We start from the raw sequence: 26,873 nt of genomic DNA on the forward strand, positions 1-26,873 counted from the left end.
CTGCAGACCCAGGGAAAGAGGCTGCAAGGAGAGGGGGCTGGCGGGAACGGGGCGCGCGCGGGACCCTCCCTCCCGCCGCCGGCTGCTGCCTCTCCGCCCCGCTTTCCTTGGTCGCTGGCTGGGGCTCCGGTCCCAGCTGAGGCTCCCGCTCCCGGGCCGCGTGTTACTGCAGCTCAGAGCGGCGCTTCATTGACAAAGAAATCACGTAGCAACCGGAGAGGGCGAGGGAGGCGAAGCAGGCGCGCGCGCGCACCCTCGCGCGAAGCCACCGCGCGCCCCCTGCTCCCGCGTACCCGCCCCGGCCCCGGGCCCAGGATGGGGGACCCCTCCAGGCCGTTCCCGCGCCGCAGAGGTCCATGGTGGGAGAATATTCCCTGTCCTCTTTTCCCCTCCAGTCCTCATTTTGGAGGAGGGGAGGTCGGCGGGAGAGGTCGTCCGGCCCCAGCAAGGAAGGGTAAATGGCCATGGTCAACGTGCTGAAGCCACCAGAAAGCTCTTCAGCCTCGAATTGGGAAAGCTTTTTGCAGGTGGGCGGGCGCTCTTTGTGCTGCTTGTTCACAACTTCTCTTGAGAGGCCGGCGGACACCTGCACACCCGTTTTACCCCTGAGGAACCCACGCAGCTGTGGCCTAGCTGTATAAAACACTGGATTAAAACACATGTTGGTTGCAGCCTTACCCTTTGCCCTCCGTGCAAATAGGAAAATTAGGCAGTCAATAACAAGTGGGGCCAAAATGACCCCCTGTCCCTGCTCGTCCCCTTGCCAGGCTGCATGGACTTGAACAAGTTACCTAGTTCATCAGACCTTCCTCCATCCCAAGGATCAATATATATTTGAGCTCCCACTCTTTGCCAAGATAGGACACTAGGCCTAGAGATACAAATGGTGAGTAAGAATATGTCTCCCTGGTCTGGTGGTGCTCTAACTCTATTCATTCAGCAATACTTATTGACAGGCTTTGTGCCAGGCATTCTAGATGCTGGGGACAAAATTCCTGCCTCTTAGAGCTGGCATTCTAGTGGGGGGACACTGTCAATAAATAAATAATAAGTAGATGGTATGTCAGACATAAATGCTATCGAGAAAAAGAAATGGAGGTAAAAGAATTAAAAGTGTGTGGGGGGTAGGGGGAGTTTGCAATGTTAAATAGGGTGAAGAAAGACCTCACTGAGAAGGTGACATTTGAGCAAAGCTCTGAAGGAGTTTGAGGGAAGAAGCCACACAGGAAGAACATTCCAGATTAAAGCAACAGCAGGGCCCAAAACCCTGAGGAAAAGCATGCTTGCTGTGTCCCAGGCACAGCCGGCTGGCCAGTGGGTCTGGAAACATGGTAAATCTCAGTTTTCATATATCTGTAGGATAGGAATAATACCATTTTGCACATAAGACATATTTTTCACATGTTAACTTCTCAGGAGTTATGTGTGACTTATAATGGATTCTGTGTAAGATTTGTTGTGGGAGGTTATGATTTAAGCTCGCTGTTCAATTAAATTAGTTCTGCTGTTTTTGTTAAACTTACATTCTAGTCAAGGCAAAAATACAACTCAAGAAATCAGTTTAAGACACGCATGAGAACCGGTCCATGACTGTGATTTGGCAGAAGGGATGGGCCTGGCAACAAGAAGCAGTGATCCCAAGGCATGGAGATCAGGGATAATGGTGGAAGGCTGTCAAAGGAAGGGCAGAGTTGGGAACAGCGAGGGGTTGAGGACCAGGGAGCCTACCATGGAGAGAGAAGATGACTAAGCAAAGGTGAGGAGGGAGGAAGGGAAATTTATGGCCTGGCAAGGTGGGACCTGCTTGCCTTAAGTCGAGAACTTATACTGGGGAGAAGTGGTAGGTAGAGAGAGGAAGGGATGTTTGGGCCAATTTGTGGGAGGTCTTAGCCATGTTTGGGTTTTACCCAAAGGGAGGGGGAGAGAGAGGGGAAGGAAAGTCACCTTCAAGGAGCAGCAGTCCTATGCTGGGCTCTGAGTTAAGAGCTGAGGACAGAAAGGTGAGTGTGATGGGGGGAAATATGAACCCTTTAGTAGCCACAGCCTCCCCCATCCACCCAGCCCTTTTCTGCACCTGGCCCATTGTGGTGTTATTGGGATGGAGAAGTGAGCCTCAAAGTGAGGAAGCTGGAGAGGCCGTGTGTATTCATACAGGAAAGAACCCAAAGTTGTTGGTTTGTGAGATAGAAATGACCCAGAAGAGGAAAGCGAGGTAAGACCTGACCATGGCTGGGTTCCCCATGAGAGTTAGAAAGGGAGAGAGATTTGGAGGACAACTGTTCTGGGGTTGAGAGACAGCAAATGCATATCTCAAGGTTTCCTCTGCTTTATAAATGGGATTTTTCCTTTATGCTTATTGCCAGTTAGACAAGCTACAAATTATTTTTCAGTCATTTGGGCTGTTAGACTGGTATTTTTTTTAAATTTATCTCCTTGGCTGGCCTCAAGTCAGGCATATCTCTTTCCTCAAGAAGCCCACAGTCTAGTGAGGGAGACAGACACACTGCAGTAACTTCAGAGCAACATGGTGTTATGTGTAATGGATTGAATTGTGTACCCCAGCTTGGGCAAGTTCTTGGTCTCACTCCACATTCTGGTAGGTGTGGACCAATGTAAATAGGATTTCTTGAAGATGTTACTTCAGATAACTGAATCAGGTTGGGCTTTAATCCAGGTTACTGGAGTCCTTTATAAACAGAATGAAATTCAGACGGAGGGAGAGAGAAAGCCACAGAGAGAAGCCAAAGAAGCTGGTATCAGTGGAAACTAGAAGAGAAAGGAGAGGACATCGCCATGTACATTGCCATATGACAGAAAAGCCAAGGACCAAGGATTGCTGGCAGCCAATCCCAGAACGACAGTCTTTGGGAGGAATGCATCACCTTGCTGATACCTCGAAACCATTAGCCAATAAATTCCCATTGTTTAAGACAACCCATTGTAAAGTATTTCTCTTAGCAGCCAGGAAACTAAGACAGTATGCAATGGAAGTACAATACGCAGTAGAGGTATGTGCAAATCATGGGTCTTCATAGGAATGTGTGGGTAAGAAGTAGCTATTTCTCCTTGGGGAAGGAGAGGTGAAAGAAGGTAACATTTGAAGTTGGAGTTTGCCAGTGCAAGCAAAAGAAAAACATGAATTTTTGCAGCATTTTGCAGGGAATGGGGAAGATACCTGGTGAGGGTAGCACAGAAGGGACTTGGGGATATCCTGGTTCAAGGCAGGAGAGCTAATTGGAGGCAGACGTGGAAGGCCTCAGATTATACCTCGGCCTCATCCAGTAGGAAAGGTTTGCTGTTGGAGCAGGGAGTTTGATCAGATCTGTGCCTCTAGTCCTTGATGGATGAGTCCTTGAGTACACAGATCGTTGAACTTGACAACTTAGTTTTAAATTCAGGCCCTACCATCTACTAGCTATACAATTTTTTGAATTTCATCTTTAAAACTGGAAGTGATGAGTACCTACCTCACTGGGTCATTTTAAGGATTGAGTTAATACACGTAAAGCATATAGAAGTATACTTGACACACAGTAAGCCTCAATCATTCTTAACTATTATAATTTTATTACATGACAATTGCAACCCCCTTAAACCATAAACCCTTTTGTTAATTGTAGTCTATTTAAACTAGTACTTTAGTGCCTTCCCTATGAGTCAATTTATTGTTACATAGCTTTAACAAGTCAGTGTCTTTTGTGCAAAGCACAAAAAGGGGAAAATCAGTCTCTGGGCAGTGGTTTCAAGTCCTCAACTGAAATTTCAGTCATTGCCACAGAGAAGAAATCCTGGGCAGCTGTTTTCATTCATTTTGCAATAAGCAGGCTTTTCTCCTTGACCTCTGTGTTGACCTCTGTTACTGATCCTCCTGGCTGGTACAAGACCGAAGTCCACACTGAGCCCCTTCTTTTGTGAACTCCTTCATTAGCCCAGGACTGTGCTAAGTTCAGGGGTTCCTACCGTGAGCAAGGCCCTGTCCCCACCCTCACTGAGCCAAATGGAGGAGAGGAGAAGGCAGAGTTAGGCTACCAGGGCAAGTGCTGTGACAGGAGGGGAGTGCTGAGAGGGGCGGCTGGAGAGGCGCCCAAGAGACATTTGCCACATTAAGAAATTAAAGTCTACCTTCATAGGCCATAGTTGCCTGACTTATCTTTCAAGTTACCATGATGTGTATCTCAGACTTCTTAAAGTTTCCTCAGAAAAAAATGGGAAAAATTAAAAATGAAATGTTAACATGGTTTTCCTTGTTTTGGGTGCCCTTGAGAAAAACACTGCACATCAGTGGGATGGAACATTTACTGGGCCCTTCCTGCATCTCACTGTCCTGGCCCTGAGAAAACTGCTTACCACAGCCTTGTGGGTACCCTGCAGACAGAAACTACCCCTGAGATCAAGGAGATGCAGGAACTACTGAAGAATTTTATAGCAGAGGAGTGATACCACCAAAAATGTGTTTCTGAATGATGATTCTGGCCTTCGCAAAGAATGGACAAGCAGAGAGTGAGACTGCAGACAAGGGGCTGATTAGGAGGAGGCTGTTGCAGAAATGTAGGTCATCTTGGTTTCCCCTTTCCCTCATCTCTCAATTTTTCTAAAACGGTTTCCCAAGCTGTCCCCAAGGCCCAGCACAACATGCCCAACAAGGCCGTGCCAGCACTCACTAGCACCAGTCTCCAGCCCCTGGTGAAGCTGATCTCAGCCACCATGGTGACCGCACAGCAGTCTAGCAATTCAATGTTTCTTGATTTGAACTGGCTTTCCTTTGCTGCCATTTCAACTCCCCCAGGTTCTGGCTGATTATCCTCCAAATCCTCCCGTGGGAAGAGGCAATTTTGTTTTAACCATCAGGGGATTATTTATCTCAATAAGTAATATTTCTGAGACTTCTGGGACTCATGCAATCACAGAGCAGAGATATGACCCAACCTCTAGCACTATGGGGTTTGCTCATTAGCTCATTTTTACTGCATCTCTTTGCCCTCAAGTTCTGGCTCAGCTGTATTAAGCCCATTTTTCAGGACCTGTGGAATGAGAACTAGGATTGGCCACTAAAATTACAGTGATTTACAACCTGGGTTTGAATCTTGACACCATTACTCAATAATTGGGTGGACTGGGAAACTTTTTCAAACTCTCTGTGCTTCAATATCCTTCTTGGAAAACTGGGGATAATATTTACCTCATTAAGGTGTTTGATAACACATGTAAAATTCTTAAAACTGAACCTGGAGCAATGACTTCTTAGATATGCTACCAAAATTACAAATGATTAAATAAAAATTTACTAAATTGGAATTCATCAAAATTAAAAACTTCTGTGCTTTAAAAGACACCACCAGTAGAACCTAAGATGGTGGCTAGGTGAGACAGGGCAAAAAAACACCTCCGTGAAAAATGCTAGATAAAAACCAGAAAATGATCCAGAACACCACTCCCAGCGTAGCACCAGCCAGACAAGGTCTGCTAAATCCACAGGGAACATGCCTTTGGTGAAATCAGGAGCCTGCATCCTGAAACGAGTGAGTGAGCCAGCTGAAAGTCTGGCAGCCATGCTGCGGTGTGGGGAAACAGTGGGCTGGCATTTGGAGATGGACTAGTTCTTTAAAAAAAAAAAGCCCAGGAGTGGCTGCAGATATGATGGGGAGAGCCGCGCAGTGAAGCACCGTGGGAGTGGACTGGGCTAACGCCTCGGTGTCTGGCGTGGAGGATACCCCTTCCCACACCGCTGCTGATTGTCTCGAGACAAGGGAGCAGAGGAGAGCCAAAAGGAGATAAAAACTGCATTCCTTGCAGCCATCTCCCCAGTAGGCGAGGGATGCTCCTGCCCAGGGCCAGACCCACAGCCCAGAGCTGTGCCAAGAAACCCAGTGTGACGGGAGTCTTTCCCACAGCACTGCACACACGCCACAATATCAGCCGTGGACAGTGGCCTTTAGTGCACCCACAGCTGATTGTCCCAGAGCTGGGAGGGCAGAGCTGTGTGAAAAGGGGGAAGTTAACACTTCCCATTAACCATCTTTGCATCAGGCTGGGAATGCCCCTGCATGGCCCAGTGACCCACAGCTTCCCTGGAGGCCAGCGCACACTTGTGACGTGGCACAGCCCTCTCTCAGCAGAGGTCCTGAAACAGCACAGCTGGGAAGGGGGACCCACTCGGAAACCCCAGGGACCCTACACCAATACCAAGGACTTGTGGGTCAGCGGCAGAAACAGTTGGTGGAAAGACTGAAATGAAGGCTTAGGCTCCTGCAACAGCCTTAAATCTCAGGAAATGCCTGGGAGGTTTGATTATTAAAGCTGCCCTGTCTCCCTAACCACCCAGCCACACACCCTACATTCAGGGTGGACAGCACCAACAACACATCCAAACTTGGTGCACCAAATGGACCCCACAAGAATCAGACCCCCACACACCACAAAGACAAAGTTGGGGAGAACTGATTTGAGGGGAATAGGTGACTCACGGACACCATCTGCTGGTTAGTTAGAGAAAGTGTATGCCACCAAGCTGCAGTTCTGACTGCAAATGCCAAGAGGCCAAAAACAACAGAAAATCTTAAAGCATATGATAAAACCAGACAATATGGAGAACCCAAACCAAAACACCCAAATCAAAAGATCAGAAGACACACAGTATTTGGCACAGTTAATCAAAGAACTACAGACAGGCAAACAGAGCATGGCACAGGATATAAAGGACATAAAGAAGACCCTAGAAAAGCACAAAGAAGAAATTGCAAGAGTAAATAAAAAAATGGAAGATCTTCTGAAAATAAAAGAAACTGTTGGCCAAATTAAAAAGACTCTGGATACTCATAATACAAGATTAGAGGAAGTTGAACAACAACTCAGCCTTCTCGAGGACCACAGAACAGAAAATGAAAGAACAAAAGAAAGAATGGGGGAAAAATTGAAAAAATTGAAACGGATCTCAGGGATATGATAGATAAAATAAAACATCCAAATTTAAGACTCATGGGTGTCCGAGAGAGGGAAGAGAAGGGTAAAGGTCTAGAAAGAGTTTTCAAAGAAATTGTTGGGGAAAAATTCCCAAACCTTCTACACAATATAAATACACAAAGCATAAATGCCCAGCGAACTCCAAATAGAATAAATCCAAACAAACCCACTCCAAGACATATTCTGATCAGACTGTCAAATACTGAAGAGAAGGAGCAAGTTCTGAAAGCAGCAAGAGAAAAGCAATTCACCACATACAAAGGAAACAACATGAGAGACTAAGTAGTGACTACTCAGCGGCCACCGTGGAGGCAAGAAGGCAGTGGCACGACATATTTAAAATTCGCAGAGAGAAAAATTTCCAACCAAGAATACTTTATCTAGCAAAACTCTCCTTCAAATTTGAGGGAGAGCTTAAATTTTTCACAGACAAACAAATGCTGAGAGATTTTGCTAATAAAAGACCTGCCCTACTTCAGATAGTAAAGGGAGCCTTACTGACAGAGAAACAGAGAAAGGATAGAGAGATATAGAGAATTTTAACAGATATATATAGAACATTACATCCCAGGTCACCGGGACACACATTCTTCTCTAGTGATCACGGATCCTTCTCCAGAATGGACCATGTTCTAGTTTACTAATGCTGCCAGAATGCAAAACACCAGAGATGGATTGGCTTTTATAAAAGGGGGTTTATTTGGCTACACAGTTACAGTCTTGAGGCCATAAAATGTCCAAGGTAACACATCAGTAATTGGGTACCTTCACTGGAGGATGACCAATGGCATCTGGAAAACCTCTGTTAGCTGGGAAGGCATCTGCTCCAAAGTTCTGGTTTCAAAATGGCTTTCTCCCAGCACGTTCCTCTCTAGCAAGCTTGCTTCTCTTCAAAATGTCACTCACAGCTGCACTCAGCTCCCTCTGCTCATCAGTTCATTTATATGGCTCCACTGATCAAGTTAGACCCACCCCGAATGGGCAGAGCAACACCTCCATGGAAATTATCCGATCAGAGTCATCACCCACACCTGGGTGGGGCACATTCCAAAGAAACACTCAAAGAATTACAATCTAATCAACACTGATAACATCTGCCCACACAAGATTACATCAAAGATAATGGCATTTGGAGGACACAATATATTCAAACTGGCACAGACCATATGCTGGGACATAAAAACAAGTCTCAATAAATCAAAAAAAAAAAAAATGAATTTGTTCAAAGCACATTCTCTGACCACAGTGGAATACAAATAGAAGTCAATACCCATCAGAGACTTGGAGAAATCACAAACACCTGGAGGGTAAAAATGAGGGGGAGATGAAAACATTCCTGGATAATCAACAGCTGAGGGACTTCACCACCAGTAGATCAGTCCTATAAGAAAAGCTAAAGGGAGTTGAGCAGGCTGAAAAGGAAGGGACACTAAACAATTGACTGAAACTACATGAAGAAATAAAGATTACCAGTAAAGATCACATGGTAAATATAAATACCAATCCTACTGTATTTTTTATTTATAACTCCACTATTTACTTCCTACAGGATCCAAAATACATAAACTGTAATGATTAATCAGTGGTTTAGGACTCAATGTAAAATATGTAATTTTTGACAAGAACTACATAAAGGTGGGGGAATGAGGGAGTAAAGGAACATAGTTCATGTGTCATATTGAAATTAAGTTGATATCAAAGAAATACAAGACTGTTATAGATTTAAGATGTTAAATTTAAGCCCCACGGTAAACACAAAAAAAAAGTATCAGAGAATATGACCATAGAGATGAAAAGTAGAGTAGGGGTTCCGAGAAGTGGGGGAAGGGGCAATGAGGAGTTAAGAAATGAGTGTAGGGTTTCTGTTTGGGGTGAAGGGAAACTTCTAGAAATGGATGGTGGGAATGTGATAGCACTGCAACATTCTAAATGTGATTAATCCCACTAATGGAATGCTGCAGAGGGGTGGAATGGGAAGATTTAGGCTGTGTATATGTTCCCACAATTGAAAAAAAAAAAAAAAAAAAAGACAGTCTAAATAGATGACAATTAAATGCCAAGGATGATCCTGGATGGGGTCTGAGGACGGAGGAGAGGAGGCTCAAAGGGACACAGATGGGACATAAGGGAAAAAAAAAAGTAAATATAGAATGTAAGTTTTGTATCAATGTTAAATTTCTTGAATTTCTTATCTGCACTTAATGGGATTGCATAAAAGAATGTTCTTGTCCATGGGAAAGGTATATGTGAATTACAGTGTATGTTCAAGGATGTGTGCAGCTTGCTCTCACATGTTCAGAGGACAGAGCAATAGATGATGGATGATAGATAGGGAGAGAGGGAGGGAGGGAGAGAGGGAGAGAAAGAAAGAAATGGTGGTGTGACAGGACATTAAAGGTGGTGGATCGGGGTATCAGGGGAGGGGGGTCGGGGTATGCTGGAGTTCTATGTATGGGGTTTGTACTGTTTTTGCAATGCTCCTGTAAGTTTGAATTTATTTCAAAATAAAATTTCTTAATTAAAAAAATAAAAGACACCACCAAGAAGGTAGAAAGACAACCCACAAACTGGGAGAGAATATTTGAAAATCATATATCTGACAAGGGAATGAATTCAGAAAATAACTAGTATACTCAATAATACAAAAACAACCCCATTAAAATATGGGCAAAAGATTTGAATAGACATTTCTCCAAAGAAGATATACAAATGGCCAATAAGCACATAAAAAAATACAATATCACTTATCGTTAAGAAAATAAAAATCAAAACAACAGTGAGATATCATTTCTTAACTGCTAGAATTGCTATAATGAAAAAGACAATACCAAATGTTGGCAAGAATGTGGAGAAATTGGAACCCTCATGCATTGCTCATGAGAATATAAAATTATGCAAACACTTTGGAAAACAGGCAATTTCTTAAAAAGTTAAACATAGACTCATCATTTGAGTCAGCAACTCTACCCCTGGTTATCTATCCAAGATATACAAAAACATGGTTCATACAAAGATGTACACAAATATTCATGTTCATAACACCATTGCTCTCAATAGCCAAAATGTAGAAACAATTCAAATGTCCATCAACTGATGAATGGATAGACAAAATGTAGTGTATTAATACAACAGAATACTATTCAGCAATAAAAAGGAACTGACACATGCTACAACATGAACCTTGAAAATACGTTAAGTGAAAAAAAAGTCACAAGAAGTTGCACGATATGATTGTATTTATATGCAATGTTCAGAAAAGGCAAATCCATAGAGACAGAAAGTAGATTCGTGGTTGCCTGGGGCTAGGGTGGGAATGAGGATTGACTGTAAATGGGCACTAGGTTTCTTTTTAGGGTGATGGAAATGTTTTTAAATTAGATTATGGTGATGATTATCCAACTCTGTATATATACTAAATTTAATTATACACTTAAAACTGATCTATTTATGTATGTAAATCATATCTCAATAAGGCTATTCTTAAAAAAAAAAACTAAACCTGGCAAAAAGTACTCAAGAAGTCTTTTTCTCAAGCACATGAAAAGAAATTTATATCTAAAATTTCATTTTAAAGTTTGATAATTTTTAAAAGTCAGAAAGAAGTCTAATATAAATAACATATATATTCTAACAAGGATATTTGCCCAATAATATTGCTATAAATTTCAACTCCCCAACCAATCAATGTCCCTTTCCATTTGCCGAAAATACTTCTCTTTATTAGGAGGTCCAATTGGTAAATCTTCAAGACTAGATGAACCCATCATTCCTTTAAAGGCATCAGACACAGTAACAATAGCATCTTCCATTTTTAAAGTATCTGTTGTATGTCTGACAGTAGTCATTTTCTGTAGGTTAACCCAGTCACATCTATCATTCTTCACAATGTCTCATCTAAGCCATTATTTCAATGTCTACGTCTTTCATTCATTCAATAAACCTTTATTAAGCATCTGCTATATGCTCACCCCTGTGCTCAGGCACTGGGGCTGTGAAGATGTGTAAGAAAAGCCCATGCCCCAAACAGTCTCAGGATAGAGCAAGAGAGAGAAACATAATTACAACACAATTTTATATGCCATAGGTGAAAATCACATCAGGAAGGATGTAATGAATTTCGTCCTGGGTCAAGGATGGCTTAAGAGGAGATGACAATTAAAGCTGGGGCCTGACAAGCAAACAAGATGGAGGGCAAGAGAGAAGGCCTTTTACGCCAGGCAAAGGTGTGGGATTATAGACCAACAGGTACCCTCAAAAAAGACCAACCAGCTGATGTGATAGAGTGCTGAGTACAAAGAGGGGAGCTCTGAGAGATTCTATTGGCAGACAAGGAGGATTTAATGTATGTCATCCTGAGAAATTTGGAAATTATCATGAAAGATTTTAAAGCAGGCTAGAATCTGACGGGAACTCCAGAGTTCCCATATGAGGGGCTTTGCAGAGGCTGGTGGAGGGCTTGACTTGAAGTTGAATTTGATCGGCAGAACTCTGCTTTCACTTAAATTGTATGTTTACTTGCACCACCTCCTTTGCCCCAAGCCTCTCCTTATCACCTCCACTGCTACTATCCTGATCAGAATTGAATTTTAATAAAACCATCTGGCAAGAGACAAGAGGCAGATTAGAGTTGGGGAAGGGAGTAGATTAGAGGCAAGGAAGTCAGATAAGAACTCCAGTTTAGACCACCTAGGCCTGAACCAAGGCAGCACTGGGGGGATGGAGAAAAGGAGCCAGGAACAATACTGAGGTGGATCTGCCAGGGGTAATAAACGATCAGAGGAGGAAAAGGAAGAGCAATAGAAGACAATCTTCAGGTTTCCAAATGGGGTGAATGAGGATGTCATTAACCAAGATCTGGGAATACAGGAAAAGAGGATTTGGGGAAAAGAAAGGAGCTAGAGAGAGCATCCAGTAGAGATGCCAATTAGCCCCGAGTTTTACAAACTTTCATGTGCACACGAAGTCCCTGAGAATCTTGTTAAAATGTAGATGCTGATTAAGCAAGTCTAGGGTTACCCAAGAGTCCGCATTTCTAACAACCCCCAAGGGATGCTGATGTTGATCCATGGACCACACTTTGAGTAATAAGATATCAGGTTATTGGATATAGGGGCTTATACATTATCTCAGTAAATGAGTTTAAAAAAAAACACACACAACTATCAAATTCCCAAGCTTTGGTAGTTTTTAAGCGGTTATTCCTGAGTCCTCACAAGAAGATGACTTTGTGTCTACTCTTCAGTTCTCTGCAGGAAGATTATACTTCTCCATCCATCACCGTGTGACTGCAGAGCCTTCCTGTCCTGATTATTCTCCCCACCTATTGATATTAGGTTTTGTCATGTGACTTTGTGGTGGGAGGGGCTAATGACATGCGAAGAGAAGTGACAGTGTGTCAGTTCAATTGCAAGGTTCAACTCTGTATCTTTTCCCTCCTGTCATGAGGATCACATGTCCTGGATATGAACTGCCCCTTCAGCCAGGATCCCAAACTGAGGGCAAGCCATGGAGATACGTGATCTGCAGCCAGAAGCAGAGATGCCACCAACCTGCAACCAGCATACAGAAAGAACACAAGGTAAGCTAGTGTTGTTTTAATCTACTGGCATTTGGAGACTCATTTGTTACCACAGTATAACCTAGCAAAAGTCGATTCTTTCAGCTATTGATGAAAGAAATAAAGCTAGGAAGGAAATAGGGGAGCTAAAAATAAGTGTTGCATCTTTTTAAGTTGTTATTCAACTTTTAAATATATCCTCTTTATGGATAGTGTTCTGGTTTGCTAATGCTGCTGTTATGCAAAATACCAGAAATGGATTGGCTTTTTTTTTTTTAATTTAATTTAAGGCCATAAAAGTGTCCAAACCAAGGTACCCAACAACAGGGTAACTTCACTGAAGGTTGGCTAATGGTGTGTGGAAAACCTGTAAGCTAGAAAGGCACGTGGCTAGTGTCTGCTCCAGGGTTCTGGTTTCAAAATGGCTTTCTCCCAGGATGTTTCTCTCTAAATGTCTTGGGGTTTTCTCTTAGTTTATCCCAGGGCAAACTCTGGGCTTCAACTCTTAGCTAAATGTTCTTCTGTCTGCATCTCCAAGCATGTCTAAGCATCACCATCAGTAAGCGTCTAGGCCCGTGTGGCTCTTTTTAAAGGACTCCAGTAAACTAATCAAGACCCAAACTGAACAGGTGGGGCTACACCTTCATGGAAATCATCTAATCAAAATTATCACCTACAGCTGGGTGAGTCACATCTCCATGAAAGCAACCTAATCCAAACATCCCACAAGACTGAATTAAACATGTCTTTTAGAGTGACAATACATCCAAACTGGCACAGATAGCAAGACAATATAGAATAAGGTTGTAGGCCTATTATAGCCCTTTAGGTTCTTTGAATGCAAGTTACCATAAGAGTATCAGCTCTGGAATGAGATCTTGCTCTAGCTCAGGCCATGCTATTCTCCCTATGAACTCAAACAGGTCATAGTCCATCTGCTTTCAGTTGAGGACAATGAAGTACTAAATACTTTATGGAGTTTTGCAGTGGTGTGCTAGATCTGGCTCCTCCTAGCCAGAGAGTGGTTGTTAAATTTTTAAAAATTCTGTGAACCTGTTGTTAAACAGTCATTACTCAAAAGTTAAATTATACAAAGTTAGAATTACATTATATTTCTAAAAAGGTAATAAATACAGGTGGTCTTTTCTTTGCATGGTTCTGATATGTACAAATTTCAGTTACCATGGTTTAAATAACACCAGTCCCCCAATAAAATGGTTCAAATTTCACTTTCCATGGTATGTTATCTGTAAATAATTCCCTAAAACATAAACTTTGCTGCTAGCTCTTCAGTCCACAAATGATGAGGTACATAACAGATGCAGCTCACAATCAATGATCAATCACATTGCTTCTTTCAAAGTCTATCGGTGATTGGTCACTGTGCATCTGTTATTCAGCTCACACACAGACACAGAGGTATGTAGCTGTATTGCCTCCTTGTCTTCCAGTGATTAACTCAAGTGATATTTTACAAAAATGGATACTGGAAGAGTAAATTGGCTAAGAAAGATGTAAGTGCTACAAAGTGACAATGCTGGAAGCAAAATTCAAATCGAACATAGAGTTATAGAAGAAATAGCGGATTGTGGGAATGTTAACACCGCCACCTCTGAGAGACTCTACATATGCAGCCAGAGGAACTTAGAGAAGGCAAACTTACTGACATACATGAGAAAGTGGTTGTGACCGAAAGGATAAAAATATCCCAGAGAAGTATTTCCAGCAAAAAAAGAAAAATCATGAAGGAATTCTCGGAGGTATTTCACAACATTGACAGCACAAAAGATAAAATGTTGGAAGTTGATCCAACTTAGAAAGGAGTGTAACAACTCACCACGGTATAGAAGAGACACCTGCTTATATTGTAAGTTCTACAATGAGAAGACAAGTGTTCTTCAAACTCCTTTTGATAAGTTTTTACCCAAGAAACAAAATGCTTTAATTTTCAATGTTTCTAATGTTTTAATTACAGTGTGACTAAATAAAAACTAGTTTCACTATTTTTTTCACTTTCCCATATAACCAACAGGAGAGTTTATGTAATGTTTTGAAAAAAACAAATGTTGAAGGTCATGGAACAATCACACTTTTTTCCCATTGATTTTTAAGATCATTTTGGATGGTTTCAGCTTGCACGGTCATTTTTACGGTCCCACACTACTGTGCAAAGTGAGGGCTGCCAGTTCTCAAAACTTAACACTTTTTAATTATTCTACCACATTTTACTCTTTTCTGTGCTCTTGATGTTATATAGGTCTATTGTATCTATATAGTAGAAATACTGTAGAATGGTGCACATCTCTTCCCAAGTCTGCATTTAGTGACATCATCTAGGTAGCTTGAAATTGTCTATAGAAACCAACAAATACTACAAATCAGGGCTTGATTTATTGTTCTATTGATTGTCTAGACTTAAGAAAGTGATGAGAAAAATGTTAATGTAGATTAAACTTAAAAGCGTTTTGTGTCTGTAGCTGTACATTGTGAATGGCACAAAAAATTAAGCAATATTCTAGTATTCAAAAACTATTATTAGATTGAGCAGAGAAGTTGATTAAGTCATTAATGTACAAGTTATAACATATGTCTTTGTTATTTTATTTTGGTCTTACTCTTTAATGTAAAAGAAAATAATTATCATTCTTGTTTGAACAGCACTTGCTCAATGACATCAGTAACTTCTTTGCTGAATCATATAGTAATCAAACATTTATTCATAGCCTGATTTTATTCAAATCATGGTTGAATTAAAACCATAGGTCTACTAAGATACAAGAATTTGGTAAAATTCAGTGAAAGCATTCTATGAGAATCAATTGGCTCTATGGAACTTACAGTAAAGAATATTTTTAATTTTATCATTTGTAAGTTATGTGCTACACATCCTTTGTATCAATATAATTTACAAGTTTATGTACAAATATATGCACACATGCCCCCTCCCTTCTCCCTCCACCCCCTACCATGAGCTGGTTGTTAGACATTTGCCAGCAACTGGATTTAGAAAATGTAGTCAGGTGGAATGTCCACAAGCCTTAGAGTCAAATGGTGCTTGAATTTCAGTATCACCTCTTTCTGTGTTATCTTAAGCAAATTACTGAGCTTCTCTAAGAATTCTCCTTCTTCTGAAAATAAATTTAAAACAAAAATTAAAAAGGACTTTGGCAAAGAAAGGGGTTATTATGAAAAGGATAATGTATGTAAAAGACTGGTACAGTCTAGGTGCTGGCTGATTGTTGCTCTTTTCCTCCCTTTCCATCTGCCAAATCTGTAAGTTTAATTTCCTTTGCTGGAGTTAAAATCATCCACAAACTTTTGGATTGCCTGGCAGGTCTGCATGGCAGCAGGTAAATGGACAGATGAGTGAATGTCTTTCTTCAATTCCGAGATAAACCATTCAGTCTAAGAAGCAATTTAAAGATTCTCCAAGGTTTGGAATCCTCTCTTAACTTTTCAAAATCTATTTATAAAAAGTAGAGACTTCTAACATTTTATTATCAATGTTCATGGAATATAGCCTATACCTCCCCTATTTTTGCTTAATTTTTATTTATTTTCTTCAAAAGTTATTTTGGGTTCAAAACCAAAGGAAAATTAGAGCACTTCTTCCCCCTGCTGGCCATAATGTGATATAGCAATATTGTATTGAACAAAATTAGGAAGCGCCAAAATTGAAAGGAGACTCAAAAAATATTTATTCCAGCCAACTGGCTACCCAAAGACCAACTCTGGCCTGTATATGCCTTGTGTTTGTTCTACATGGTATTTAAAACAAATTTAAAAATTTTTTGAATTAGTTGCCAACATTCCACAGATATCCATATTTATGTGATTTCTTGAAAAACTAGTTCATGTACCACTGGGCCTGCCATCCTATATAGCAGCAATCTACAGTTAGCATTTCCTGCTCCCTTTGGACTTTTACTTTCCACTTTGACACAGTCCCCATGCAGTTCACATCACTCACTTAAGATGTCTGCCCATCCCCTACTGCCTTTGAGTTTGTAGCCCTGAGCTCTCTCAATTTACCAATGAGTTAACTGAAGCCCAGATGTACTCAAAATCATACCATTTAATTATTTGCAAGGCAGATAGTGAAATGTAGGCCTTTTTTCTAAATCCCAAACAAATGTTTGAAAGCTACTATGTCCCAGACACATAAAGCACCAAAGAAATGGAGCATACAAGAAAAAAATGGTCTTTGCTTTCAGAGTTTACAGTTAATGGGAAAGGCAGACTGATGAAAAAAGAGAGAAGGGGACTCTAATGATACTCTAACCTCTTCAACTGGTTCAAGTTAATCATCATCATTGATTGATATCATACAAATACTATTAGAGCTTACTATAATGTCCTCAAGCCCTAGAGTCCACATTTACTTAACATCCACTGGGCATGAGTGCTAAGCACTGGGGAAACAACAGTAAACAAGGCAGATTTTAGATTAATCTTCTTCCAGGCATGCCTTCTAAAACAGTCACTCTCACCCTTTCCCCTGTTCATCCTGGCTTTGAAATTACTATTTGCAATCAATGTGCTACGCTATGAGAGAATCAAGATCAGTAATAGTTCACAAGATGGCCAAAGGATGTGGGCAGTAGCTGCCAAGCAACTGACTTCTCTAGAGAAATCATAGTCAGATATGAATTGAGTAATGGGGATAAGGGATTAGTTTATGACACTGTAACTGGTAGTACTACAAAACAGAAAGGGATTGTTTGTATCTAACTCATTAAAATTATTCAAATTGGGTTCTTTGAAACTGGATTCTTTGAAGAAATAGCTTTTATTTCAGTTCTGAGGCAAGAAAAGTACAAGGTGAGCCTAAGACACCTCATTGGACCAGAAAGTAAGGAAACATTCAGAGACAAATAGTGGTCATGTCAAAAGGATTCACAAGTCTTGAAGAAAGCTGATGATAATTAATTTTAACTTATTGAATGAAGCAAAATCCGAGAATCCATACTGTTGGGGACAGAGGATGAGTAGAGAAGGGCAGGAGAAAGCCTTTCTTTATAGAATAATGCAGGGAATACACATAGTAGGAATGACAAATTGAATATCACCATTTTGCAAATCCCCAGTGAAATATCTGATTCAGGCAAAGATCATCAATGGATACTACAGCAACTGGGTAAAGGTTATTGATACTGCCAGACTATCACACCACAGATGACAATGGAGAGATTTACTAATCACTTCTTTAATCAAGGGTCACCACTAATAGTAGACAATCTGCCATTATGTGACTTGTGATGTGACACAATAAGTACACAACAACCCCTATAAAAATTCTTGCCAGAACATTGAATCTAATTAAGTCATTAGACCCAACTTCTAGCTTACAGAATATACAGAGGAACCAATTAGCACGAAGAAATAACCAGACAAATCCAGAATGTAAGTAGGACATTTTAGCCTGAACTCTTCAAATTAAAAGCAATCAAAGGCAGGGCATAACTAAATGCAAAAACAGGTGGATCTTGATTGGTTCCTGGAGTGGGGGGAAAATATGGACTGGAAATTGGATAAATTTCTGTTAATTTTGCTAGGTGTTACAAGGTTTTGTGGTAGTTGAAGAATGTCACTATTCTTACAGATGTACGATTAAGTATTTTGGGTCAAAGTGTCAGGGTTACTCACAAATGGTTGAATTAATATTTACATATAAATGTAGATATAAAGTTAATGTGGCAAAATGTTAACTGGCAAATCTAAGTGGACGTTATATGTATGTTCATTGTACTATTCCTTTTTATCTGTAATTTTTTTAAAAAATAAAAAAATTGGGTAAAAAGTATTAAAAAATTCTAAGTGACAAGAAAATAAACTGGATTCTCCATAGTAACTCAGGAAACAAGCTATGATTAAAATAAAGCTGAACACATTTAAAATTTGAATTTTGGCATTAATATGAGTTTTTAAAAAAATCATGTAATCATGTGTTATTTATATGGGGGGAAATATTAAACATTAGCATCTTATTTTTCTAGTTAAAATAATCATACTTTTTTATTAGGTATAGTGTATGTAGGTGCTCCATAAGATAAAACAATATCATTAAAATAAAAGGTTGACAATAAAATTAACTTGAAATGGACCACAGACCTTCTAAAAGTTAAAACTATAAAACTCCTAGAAGAAAACATAGGAGAAAGTCTTTCCAATTTGGTTATAGGCAAAAATTTCTAAAGACACAAAAAGCACAAACCAATAAAACAATATTCATAAACTGGACTTCATGAAAATTCAAAACTTGTGTTCTTCCAAACACTCCATTAAGAAAATGAAAAGACGAGTCACATACTATTAAGGAGAAAACATTCATAATACTAGTATCTGGACAAAGGACTGGTATCATCATCTCGCACATGAAGAACTTCAAGTCTCCTCACTGATCTTCCGGCTTCCACTTTTGTTGTAACAGCGGTCACGTTTAAAACATGCGAATTGGGCCATACTATTTGCCTGCTTAAAATCCTCCCATGGCTTCCCATAGTATATGTAATTAAATCTACACTCCTATCCCAGGTGGAAGGCCAGCATGCCCACACCTCTAGCCCACATCTTAAAGCTCCTATCCCCCATGCATACAATGTGCGCTGGCTACATTCGTCTCCTTCCTGTTTTGCCCATATTATAAGTTCATTCCCTACTAAGGACCTTTGCACTTGCTATTCTGTCTGCCAGATACTCTTCCCTTGCCTGGCTGATTAGCTTTCTCCTTGTCACAGCTCAAAGGCTGCCTTCTCACTGAGGCATTCCCTGATGTCCAGCCCTGCCCCCCATCACTTATCACTATACCCTATTTTATTTTCTTCACCCCACTTACCCTAGCTGAACTTATCTTATTTACTCATTATAATCTTTCTCCCCCACAAAAATGTAAGATCCATAAGAGCAAAATAATCTTCTGTTTTGTCCAGTGATATGTACCCAATGTAGAGTACTTGAACATAGTTAGGTGCTTCATAAAGACTTGTTGGCTGAATAGTTTACCCCGTTTATAAAAAAAAATTTTATATTACTAGATACATTTTAAATAGCTGAATATTTCTTAGTATTCTCCAGAGGCCAATTTACTTTCATGTAAATTGCAAAATCTGGATTTCATGGAAATGCTCAATTATCGAGAATAACTCACACCTACAAGAATGACTTAAAAATATATATAAAGTGTTGGTAAGGGTGTAAAGCAAATGGAACTCTCACACTCTGCTGGTGAGTGTCAAATAATTTAACCACTTTGAGAAGCTGTTTGGCAGTACCTACTAAAGTGAAACATATGCATACTCTATGAACCAGCGATTCTATACCTACATATACACACAATGAAAGTACAGACACATGTTCACCAAAAGATAAAAGCAAAAATGTTCAGGGAAGCACTGTTTGTAATAACTAAAACATGGGAACTATTTAAATGGTCATCAGCAAAATTGTGGCATATTGCACACAAAGGACTACTAAACAGCATGAGGATAAATGAACCACAGCAATCCTCAACATGGGTATATCTCACCAAATAAAAATGAATGAGTCAGACACAAAAGGTGCATACATGTTATACTTCAAATAAAAGTTTACTGAGAGAGAACACATGGATTTCTCAGTAGTGTGTTCTGGTACCATGTTCCCCCTCCCCCCCAATTTTCTAGTGATGTACTTTTCAGATGCCTGAAGTACAGCATGGTATTTGTGGACAAAGCCCAAACTGGCCTACTACAACCACATTCTTTTGAAGACTCATGTTTTATATCTTAAAAATTCACGTGAAGTCCAAATTCTTTATCCATACATACTGAATGAAAATATTTCCCTCAATAACTTAATACCCAAGGAAAAGCAGCCATGCTTATCCCACGGTTTCAGGTACTTCTGGTACAATGCCTCAGACTTCAGTTTTAAAAAACTGGTAAAAAGATGAGTTAAGGCTAGACAGTCTGGTTCAAATCTTAGATTCACCATACATTAGCAGCAGGACTTTGGGCAAGTTACCTACACTTTTTGAACCTATTCCTCCACTCATATAAAGATAATAATGTTTATTGCACAAAATGGTTTTGAGAATTAACGAAATGTGCAAGTTAGGTACTCAGTGTTATTAACCTTTTCCCTTCCCTACCGTGTAAGCAGTACTTGGGTAGAAAAAAAGTCAACAAGCTGTTTGCTGCAATATATATATTTTAATTCAAAGTGAATCGACAGTAATACACCATAAATTCTTATTTTGACACTCACCAAAATAGTCACCTGGAAAACCCGCTTTTTGTGACAAAGTACAGAAGGCTTGGTCACATTTAAATCACTGAGAACTAGAGAGAAATACTATCGCAAACCGTAATAGACATTACATCCATAAAAATTTTTCCCAGTCCTTATTGTAATATTGCACAGTGCAATTGCTACATGGCAAACTAGTGTAGCATAGAAGTAAAAGCAAAAATAAACAAACCAAAGAAAGAAAGCCACAAGTCTAAAATTGTTAAACAGTTAACAGTTCAAACTTAGTAATCAAATCTATATCATTGAGTTCATTAAAACAAATCTTCCTACACCTTGCAGTGTATGATTTAACTTTTACTTAACACAAACCAAGTTTAAAATTAGTAGTAGAGATTTTTAAAATGAAAAGGTTTTGCTAATACAGTAGCATATTTAAATGTCTTGAAGGAAAAAAACTAAATATCAAGATATTTTATAAAAAATAATTTGCAAATTAAAATAGTACACAAATATGCAACTTGGAAGTCATGCAGTGTTTTATTTAAGAAAACAATAAAACCAAATAAAACTGGTAAAAATGGTTTTAAGGAGGGTATTAGCCCAGATTCTTTTGTCAATACGCTAAATTTAGACTTTAGCAGGGTTTTGAATTTTTTTTTACTTTTAAACACATAAAAACCCCATGATTACAATTAATTAAGAGCAGAGTATTTAGCTGGAGTATACCTATATCAAACATTACTACTGTATTATGAAAACGTAGAATTTTACCACTTATTGTCAATTTAACAGGTCTATCTCCTTCTTGGAACTTAAATACAGAAAATAAGACATTTCAGTGTAGTAAACATGGCCCTGAACAAAACAGAACAAAACAAAAAACAACACCAGTTTTGCACCTGTGTGGTACAAACATCAATCAAAACTTTGCACTTGGTGATTCTGAAACATCCGCTGCCATAGATTCTTTTCCAAGAAGTGAGCAGATTCCAGTAATCTGATGGACTTTATAAATAAAGTTAGAAGACTATGGAGGGTGGCAAGTTTACATAAATAGGGACTCCATAAATTTGTCATCTGTAAATAATCTTTTAAATTAATCTTACACTATTCCTTTTTTGTGTGTATTATATATATATATTTATATTTATATAAAATGCATAGAATTGATTACTAAAAACACTGAAACTTGTGGGGAAAATTAAGTCCTTCATTTTCAGTGTGACTAAAAATGTACTGCTGGTTTTTATTTTATGATCTAATACTGTAATTTTAAAAAATCAATTTCAGGCACATTTATTTCATTGATGATTATTAAATAAAACACTGCTTGTGTTAATGGAGTAAAGAAAAATTTGTCCATTATTAGCTTATTATCAACACTGTACTAGAGCTGTACTATTGGTATGCAATTCATTTATCAAAGAAATGCTGTAAGTCCAAAACATTTGAGGAACTTTATACTCAAATGCTCTGTACTGTTTATTCCAGTAAATGCTATAAGAGTATATTCCAGATTTTTAAGAAAAAAAGTTAAGTCAAGCCTGCAAGATACAGCTTTCTCAAGTGTCTACAATGCCAGTATGAAAATAAAAAATTAAGTTACATCGATACATCCAAGTTTTTTATATGCAGTGATGAGCACAAACATTAATAGAGATAAAATACTGATGCAAATAACACACCCCAAAATAACATATGCAATTATTTTCCATCATTTACAATACAGTAGTTACAATGACACTCCAAACAGAAAAGCAAAGTAAAAAATCAAAACCCCAACTTCTATTTCATGTAATTAGACTTATACAGAAATTAGAAGGCTAAATAACAACTAGTTAAATCACCTAATTTCACAGCTATCTGAAGTGGCAATCGTTATATAGCAGCTTATCTATGATACATTCAAGATAAATGATACAATTTATTACTTGCCCATAAGCTAAAACACAGCCTCAGTTTAATACCTTTCCTTAAATTCCATCTCTATACTACAATATACTTGAGGTCTATGCAAAAAGTAGCTACCTTTTATATAGGAAATGGATGATAAGTCTTTGGTGCTGTAAAAGCAATTTCATTTAAACATCACCACCACCATCAAAAAGAAAAAAATAAAAGGGGGGGGGGGAGTCCAAGACACACTTCCTAAGAAAACAAGCATGTAATTTTTGTCCCTGACGGAATGTATTAAATAAGCAAACACCACCAACAAGCAAAACAAATACTATAATGTAAAAATACTTAAAAAGAAAAAAAAAAAAAACCCTCTCACATGCATAAATGAAAAATTGCACACAAAAAACTCACATCTTTTCAAGCTTCAATAGTAAATATTCTGCTACTATTTAGTAAATACTGCATGGTTTGCCCAAGCTAAGATGAAACCACATCATGAATCAATGAGCATTTTGCATTTTCTTTCATTATCTACTCAAAGTCATGCCTACTGTACCTCTAAACATTTTATGAAATCCAATTATACAGCAAACACTTCCAAAATAAACTTAGATTGTATTGCAGTTTCACTTAACAGTATATAAAATGCTGTGTTGTGACAGTTATCAACTATCCATTAGATACTGAATCAATTTTTCTTAAGCACTACTAACTGCTTGCTTTTCTTGAAGCTAGATCATTCTGAAAAAATCAGACAGCAGAATTCAGTTATAGCAAACATGCTACCCTCTTAATAAAGAAAAAATAGCTACTACCCAAAATCATACCACACTAAATTAAAAATGAACATCACTCCATCAAAAGAAAACTAAAGTGTAGGTCTGAATTTTAAGTGCTGCAGTCCTCAACATTTATATATAGGTAATAACATCAACAACCTCAAATATTTAAGGCACTATGTGTGGGAACGGTTTACAATGCAGCTGAGATTATTAGAACAACATTTAAGAGCAAAGTATAGGCAACATTTTGCCCATGCAAAAGACACATGCAAATGTAAAGAACAATAGTTCAATTTCTTAGGTAAGTGACTCAACATTTATACACTAAGACACAGATAATACAATTCACTTGTATGCTGTAATTCAGACATATGTGCATCTGTTGTTCTAAGTCTGTACACAGAATGGCTTCCCAAATGTGAATGTGTCTTGCACTAGTTAGAAGGCAATTTTATAAAAAATAGCAGGAGCAAAACTGGACTTCTGCTCCCATAAGTCACCTGTCTAAAGTTACTACATAAGAAGATAACATGACCAAAGACAAGTTATACCAAATGTGCAAAACACATTAAAAGTGAGTTTTTTTTAAAGCTCAAAGTTGTTTAAATTGCACCCAAGTCTACATGATTCAAAAATAATTTTCTTGTGCCATGGCTAATATTTATTAAATACCATGTTTTTATTTTTAATCAAATGTTTGTATCAGTGAGCTTCCTCAATATACTGTTTTTGAGTTTTCACATATATGGATACTGGCTGAGTTTTGTTGGACTCAATGGAAATCCAGTATATGCAGGTGAAGCTGCAATGTAAGAATGTGGTGGGAAGATTGGTTTGTATTGAGTCTGATGAATGGTTGGGGAAGGTAACAGACGGGGATTTATACCCACTGGGACTTGGTGAACTATGCCACTGGGATGGGAGATATTATAGGCTGGATGCTGTAACAGAGGTCTTGAGGTACATGGAGAGGCTAAGAGGTGGGCCACTGGTGCAGCACTACTGAGGGTAGCTGATGATGGGTATGGAAGTAGAGTAGGCTGTCCTCCGAGATGCGTATTTCCAGCCAGACGGGCATGCACTGCTGTGTGATTGGGACTTCCATGAGAAAGAGTGAATGGATTACTGGTAACACTAGCAGGGATATAAGCTTGCTGTCTTCGATGCCCAAAGTTTCCATTCCACTCTTGAGGCCCAGATCCAAAGTGCTGAACCTATCCACAAAGAAAACATATCTAAATAACATTTTTTGTAAGTTAAAAAGAAAAGAAGGGAAATCACAGTACATTCTCTGTGACAGATAACTCATAGTGAATTGCTCAGAACTAGCTTGTGACTAAGTATAAGTAGAAAAGAGAAAAATACCAATTATTTATTATTATTAACATTTTATATTTAATATTACATGTTATAATAATAACACTGCCACTACTGCTGCTAGTACTAATATTATTATAATAGCTACCATTTGTGGAATACTTATTAAATGTCAGGTTAAACACTTTTCGTACACAATTTTAATTCTAAAACAACCCCATCATATACCTATTATTCTCATTAACTGTGGTCCAGATTTGTTGCAAAGACCTGGCCAAGGTCATGGACTGTCATGCCCTGAAGAATCTGATGTTGGAGAGCCATCTACAGTGTCACCACCACTTTCTTGCTCTTCATCTGACATACTACAAGAAACTAGAATTTGAACCCGGGTCTGACTCCAACACCTGTGATCTTTTCTTTCCCCAAGTGAATCATAACCTCTGAGCACAGTGCTGAATAGATGGAGAGTATTCAGTAAGGCTAGATGATCACCACTACTAACAAATAAGAAAAGTAGCCATCAATACATTAGTGTACATTCTGATTTAAAGGGTCTAAGATACTAAAAAATTATCTAGGAGACTCTACAAATCTAATCCTTCTGAAGAATTCCAAGTTCTATGGATAATCTACTTAATTATGCTATTATTAGGCCTATTACTCTTTAGTCACTTTAGATAATGAAAAGGGAAAAATTTATTAAGACTGCATAAAGTATTAGAATCTTTTTATCCCCAAGTGAAAAACAACTGCTGAATCTGAATCCCAGAGACTCTTATGAATTCATAAACAAACGTACCTGACTGAAGTTCAGATGCTGCTGCTGGAATGTTGACGGTAATTTTTGCTGACGATTACCCATTGCAGAAGGCTGGTTTAATCTTCCAGGGGCAGATCGTCCTTTAATTAACGGCTGGCATATGGAATCTGGCAAAAAATAAAATATTACAGACTTGATGCTTTTTCCATCTCTAATAAAATTGGAATGGACTTTGAATATTTTACATGAAAGTCATGTGAGAAATTAAAATTTTTATAAAGCAAGGGCTCATGTTTCCAAGAAATGGATAATATGAGATTTCTTCTAGACAAGAGATAACGGCAGAGTCAAGTTGGAAATTCAGATTTGACATTTGGCAAGGCTGTGCTCTGATGTTACTAAATTAAGACCTTTTAAAGGACAACCAGAGAAATAGAGAGGACTCTGTTTACCTGTGTTTGCCATATGCTCGTCAGCATTTAATCCATTTTCTAGACCCACTGGTGGCACCACAACAGTACAAACAGCTGGTTTGGGTTCTGTGTCAGCAGAGGTTACCAGTTCTGTGTTTTGATGAGTGTCCTCTACAAAACTGCTTTCTGCAAATGGACTGTCATGCCCTGAAGAGTCTGACGTTGGAGAGCCATCTACAGTGTCACAACCACTTTCTTGCTCTTCATCTGACATACTACAACAAGACAGCATTTTTATGAACATTAATTTAATGTTCTCTAACATTAAATCTAAAGTAATATCCAGGCTCCAGCAAACTGATAAGAATCTTATTCAGTTTTCATACCAAATCACACCTTTTTCCTTATCCGATAACATTTGCTTATAGATTTCTATACCCTAGCAGTACCTCTGTTTAGACTACTAACCTTAAATTCATTCAGGACTATCCATTGGCCCTTAATTTTCTCACCTTTCCCTTCTCACTTGATCATCAGTAACAGTTCGTAAAAGTTCCCTTTATAAATTCCATGTATTTTCATCAAGACACTACTTCAGAAGCATCATTCTGGATAAATTAAATGAAATGTCTGAACATGTGTGATTTGGATATTTCAGATTAAATTCTAATGTTAGGATATGTGTCTTTTTGGTAATCTGAGTCCCTTGAACTAACCAGTTATCTGAAAGGTCTTCCCCACCCCTCTCAACACCTAGTCAGAGTCCCATATCTCTTCTCTTCCTGAGCCTCTCAGGACCAGACAGTATGTCTTTCCTTGGGATTTACAGCATTTACTATCTGTCTACATCACTCGTCTCATACTTAACAAACTGAAGCACGCAATCTCTTTTTGTATGTACATACCAACGTCCAAACCACATTATAAGTAACCAGCAGAAAACTTCTTTATAT

At 38.8% G+C, this 26,873-nt stretch overlaps 1 protein-coding gene across 9 annotated transcripts in view; it reads right to left on the minus strand.

Moving 5' to 3' along the window:
* Positions 1 to 20,686: 20,686 nt before the first annotated feature.
* HIPK3 (homeodomain interacting protein kinase 3) overlaps positions 20,687 to 26,873 on the minus strand; it is a 147,258-nt gene continuing 141,071 nt past the window's right edge. For all 9 annotated transcript variants that reach the window (XM_037838936.1, XM_037838938.1, XM_037838941.1 and 6 more), the window contains 3 exons: positions 25,960 to 26,195; positions 25,547 to 25,674; positions 20,687 to 24,641 (listed from right to left, as the gene is read on the minus strand). In XM_037838936.1, the coding sequence (XP_037694864.1) occupies positions 24,165 to 24,641; positions 25,547 to 25,674; positions 25,960 to 26,195 (841 nt within the window). In that variant the 3' untranslated portion in view covers positions 20,687 to 24,164. The remainder of the gene's footprint in view (positions 24,642 to 25,546; positions 25,675 to 25,959; positions 26,196 to 26,873) is intronic.

Source organism: Choloepus didactylus, chromosome 6, assembly GCF_015220235.1.
Source record: "Choloepus didactylus isolate mChoDid1 chromosome 6, mChoDid1.pri, whole genome shotgun sequence".
Classification (NCBI taxonomy): Eukaryota; Metazoa; Chordata; class Mammalia; order Pilosa; family Megalonychidae; genus Choloepus; species Choloepus didactylus.